Below are 4920 nucleotides of genomic sequence, written 5' to 3' on the forward strand. Positions count from 1 at the left end.
TCTCTTCTCTCCTGTTCTGTAAACAGCTGCTATGCTGTTTATGATGTATGACTGTGAAATGTGCCGTGTGTTTTGTTTAGCTTTGCTTAGCATTGCGACAGGGACTCTGGGGTGTGTTTCTTGACTGCTTCGTAAGTTAACTACTTACTTGGTTGCAATGCCGTTTCCCATTGTAAACCTTGTAAGTTGCTAACTGGTTAGAAACAATGCTTTCGAGAAAGTGTGTCCTGTTCTTGTCCATAATGCACGTCCTTATCCGTCTCCCCCCTAACCCAGGTGCCATGAGCGAGGACCCCCTGTTCCCCAAGACGCAGTGGCCGACGCCCGACCTGTGTCCCACGTGTCACGAGGAGCGCAGCGGCATCCACGTGTGGGACGAGGCCACCGTGCTCTCTTTCCTCAAGCGCCACTACGGCTCCGACAACATCTCCCCCAAATACGCCCTCGAACCCGCGCCGCCCGCACCCCCAAAAGAAAAAGACGCGGAGAACCCCCCCTCCAAAGATGCAGACGGCGCTCCTCCGGCCGGTGACAGCCCCGATGTGGCCGTTCTAGCTCCACCCGAGGCACCCGCAGACCAGCCCGGCGGCGCACGTCCACCCCTGGACCTCCTTCCTCCAGTGGGGAACCGCAGTAACCCCCAGCTACCCCTCCATCCCAAGGCTGAGGCCCAGGTGCAGGGGGTGGGGGCCCACAAGGAGCCACGGCCAGGCCCCAGCGTCAGCTTCCTGGGTTTCTCCAGCGTGGACATGAGCCTGTGCGTGCTGCTCTACGCCTTCTCCTGCGTCTTCCTCATGCTGTTCTTCTTCTTCTTTCGTGTGCGCTCGCGCCGGTGGAAGGTGCGCTCCAATCGGCCATTTGTATAGCCGCCGCCGGTGGTGGTGGGGTGTTGTTGCTGTTGATGTCTTCAGTCGAAGAAGAGCTGCACTGTGAGGCGAGGTGGGGAAATAGCACCACCCACTGGTCATGGACACAATAACACTGGACTGCTGAGGTTGAGGAGAGCAATGTCTGTTCTTCTCGCTCTCTCTTTTTTATCCTTTCTTTCTTTCTTTCTTCCTTTCTTTGTCTTTCTTTCTTTCTTTCTTTCTTTCTTTCTTTCTTTCTTTCTTTCTTTCTTTCACTTTAACCTTTCACACTCACTCATGTCCTGCCATATTTCTCTATTTCTCTTCTCTTGACTTCTTACTCATCCTATCTTTTGCTTTTAAACTTTTTTTTCAGTTACACCCTATTTTTCTTATTATTATCTCTTTCAGTGCGTTCAAGTATTTCATTTCTTTCATTGTCAAAGGAAAAAAAATGGAGGAAAATAATTTTATTTATTTGTTTTTGTGAATTCCATATTGTTTTGGTAATGGACAAGACAAAAAAAAGAACCATCCTCTGATGAAGGAAACATGAAAAGTCCCAAGCCTTTGTGCAAAATTACAAAATGGAATGCCAGGATTTAACATATGCTTCATTTAAATGGTTGAAAAAAAATATTAATCAAAATATTTTGCTGGTGACAAAATTGTGATAAGTATATCAGATTGAGATATTTTTATGTGGAGTCAACTACTTTTGAGTATTTGTAACAGATTTTTATTCCGACCGAAAAGATTCTCTTTCTTGGAGCCTTTGTTTGTGCGGTTAGATCCAGTTCACTACGGTTCCGAAGAGCAGATTTGGAACGAACAGATTCAATACCATTGTTTCTTGCAAAATAATGAAAAAGCACTCATTTCATCAGCAAATTTTGATTCATGTTAAGCTTCTCTTCACCTGAAAAGATTGTATTTTTGTTTCTCTCTTTGCTAGTCCCTGATGAGATACAATGTCAAACGGCTGCAGGAATTCATGTCTTTGTTTGTTTGTTTGTTTGTTTGTGTGTTACAGCTCCTTTGAATGTTTATTTATGTCATTGAAAACTAGCCGTCCCGACTTGCTCTGGCTGCCATTCTTCAACTCCTCACAGCTGCATTTGGTGTTAAACTGGTGGTTTTGTCATTCTCTACGTCAAATTGAAGCTAATTTACCCCGTTTGTCTCAGTTAAGTCATTTAGGGTTCTCATGTTGAGTGGAGCATTTACAGTAGGCTAGGTAGCTGGATCAGTAGCAGAGTGAGGAGTCACAGTCATATACCATTTCTTTACCGTCAGGAAAAGCGGTTCCGGGCCAGGCGTGGCCCAGAGCTGGCAAGCCATCAATGAGTGTTAATGTGGTCATGTGGTCATGTGGCGGTCGATAGGATGGTCAGTCTGTGTGCGCTCGTGTATGGATCACATCGATGGTGTTGAACGCCAGCAGCAAAAAGCTGCGAATGTTCTCTCGTAGGTCGTGTTCGCAAAACTACTCACACCTGCTTTTTTAGGTGTTGGTTTCGGTTTGGCCGAAGTTTTGACCATTTTGTGTGGATATTTTTACACACCGTTTTTATTTTGTTCATTTGTTTTAGTCCATTAGTGCTAGATGGGTTGAGAGTTTCTCCCCAGGGGTGCAATTCTGGAAACCATAGTTGCTAACTTTGTTAGCTACTTTGTTGTTTGCAATGCAATTTCCCATTGGCAACTACCCAAGTTGCTAACTGCTAACAACTACGCTTTTGAGAAACGTACCCCAGGTGTCCCTGGATGTGTATCATGAGTTCATTCAAGTCTGATGTCAGACTTGGTGTTTGGCTGAATCTCTGAATTTTAGTTGAGGGGGAATTAGATATTTGTGTGTGGATGCCTAGACACATTAGACAAAGGCAGAATGACAGACATAACACATACAGTGTTCTAGCCTGTGTTTACCATGTGTGTTGGTCCCTGGTCACTGGTCCCTTGGGTCAGTGTGTCAGACCACGTCGCATATTTCCTCAAATGATTCCAGCTCCTTATACTTGAACATTTTTCACAAGTCCTGGTTGATGTGTCCACTTATTACCAGTCATCAATAGGCTGTTACAAAAAAGAAGACGACTGATGCGAGATCAGTTTTGCACACTTTTGGAGACGTTTTGCAAATTTATAGTAGGAGTTTTGAGGTGTTCAGGTGAACCAAGAAGCAGTGAAGTCACAAGGCTTGTTTCTCTTTCTCTTTGTACACTTTTGCTTTGAAATATTGCTCTTTTTGGTGAGCAAGCTCCATGAGTGGTCATGGTGTGTGTGTGCGTGCATGTATGTGTGCATGTGTGCGTGCATGTGTGTGTGTGTGTGTGTGTGTGTGTGTGTGTGTGTGTGTGTGTGTGTGTGTGTGTGCATGTGTGCGTGCATGTGTGTGTGTGTGTGTTCCATGATTGGTGTGCGTGTGTGTTCCATGATTGGTGTGCGTGTGTGTTTGTGCGTGTTGTGTGCGTATGCGTGTGTGTACTGGCACAGTAAAGTGACCTTTTCGAGCTGCTCCAAATCACATGATTTGAATCTCATACCATCTCTTGTTCTAAGTTTCTTCAAGGGTATGATATTTTTATGTGAAGAGTATATTTTGTTTTTTTGTATATACATGGTCTTGTAATGTTCACATAGGAGTTTCTTGCATTTTTGTATTTAATAATAATAATTGAAAAATATGCTGTGATTTTTGTCCCTGAAAATAAAGAATATTTGCATCATTCATCTGCCGTTTGTGTGTGTATGTGTGCTTGTGCGTGTGCGTGCGCGTGCGTGTGTGTGTGTGTGTGTACATGCAGACAATGAATGCATGTAGTTTTTCATTTTTCAACTTTACAGTTGTGACATTTTAGTGCTTTGTCAGGTCAGTGGTCTTGCTGTCGTACAAATGAGGGACAATCTAGCCATTTCCCTGCCCGAAGACAAACATTACTTGGCGCATACAGCATTCATTACTGTGACATTTTGTCTGTACAGGAGGACGGCAGCAATACAAAGGGGAGGTGCAGACACAGTTAAGGGTGCAATGCAGACAGCTGACCCAGGGGGTGCTGTGGAGCCACCGACTGCTCTAATCCAGTGCAGAGGAGGTTGACCCAGAATCACCTCAATCGACTACAATCCTCCAGTCAGACAAGCCAAGTCTCTCATCTCTCTACAGTAGTTGCATTCTGGAATCCTGCAGTCACTAAGACCCTTTATGTCTAGTTCTAGAATCATTTTGTCTAAAGTCAGACCAAAGATTTTCTAGGCTCTGCCTTTCTACCATCTCTGGTCAGACCTTTTAGACCTGTGATTCTCAACGGGGGCTCTACAGCCTGTTAGTGAGCCACTGGGGGGGCATTGAGAAGGAGACAGTTGAAAGGGTATGGTGCTTAGTTGCAACTGGGGGGCATTTGTTAATTGTATTTTTTAATACTAAGGGTGCGTTGGCAGACTTATGATGAGGTCAACATGGGGGCATTGGAAAGGCAGTCCCTCCAGTTTTTCGCGATTCAGCGATCGCGTGGATTCATGCAAATTCAATGATATTCCGCATAATTTCGCGATGCCACGTAATTCCTGTAAAGCCGCATTTTTCCCGCAAAATTTCAACATTCTGTGGAGTTTATTGATTATTTTCGTCAAAAAAAAATAAAAATGTGACTACAATACCACCGGAGACGAAAACCAATAGGAAGCATTTTTGTTAATATGTCACTGAAACATTGAAAAAGAATTGCCTGCTATTTCGGAAGTCGCGACCCTCATCTCAGCTGCTCCGCGTCTCTCCTCCCCTCCCTCACACATAGGCCCTACAGGCGTCGGTGCTGCTCACCCGTGACCTTTTTAACAGCAGTAGCCTACTTTTCAGTGCAATCCTGGCTGGAGAAAGTATTGTAGCCCATTTATCCATGACGAAGAAGTGTATGCAGTCATGAAATAGTGGCGGTGCTGTCGCACAGTAGCAAACATCTTACGTTACAACTTCTCCACTCTCCCCTGTCGCTTTCATGAGCATGCTACCCGACGGTCGTTGTCTGATCTTTTTTCAATGTTCGCTAATGTTTGTATTTTAAGG

General features: G+C 44.8%; 1 protein-coding gene across 1 annotated transcript in view; it reads left to right on the plus strand.

Moving 5' to 3' along the window:
* qsox2 (quiescin Q6 sulfhydryl oxidase 2) overlaps positions 1 to 3162 on the plus strand; it is a 34161-nt gene extending 30999 nt beyond the window's left edge. Inside the window, exon 12 of the mRNA XM_063195315.1 lies at positions 277 to 3162. Within this exon, the coding sequence (XP_063051385.1) occupies positions 277 to 866 (590 nt within the window). The 3' untranslated portion in view covers positions 867 to 3162. The remainder of the gene's footprint in view (positions 1 to 276) is intronic.
* The last annotated feature ends 1758 nt before the right edge of the window (positions 3163 to 4920 follow it).

This window comes from Engraulis encrasicolus, chromosome 3, assembly GCF_034702125.1.
Source record: "Engraulis encrasicolus isolate BLACKSEA-1 chromosome 3, IST_EnEncr_1.0, whole genome shotgun sequence".
NCBI lineage: Eukaryota > Metazoa > Chordata > Actinopteri > Clupeiformes > Engraulidae > Engraulis > Engraulis encrasicolus.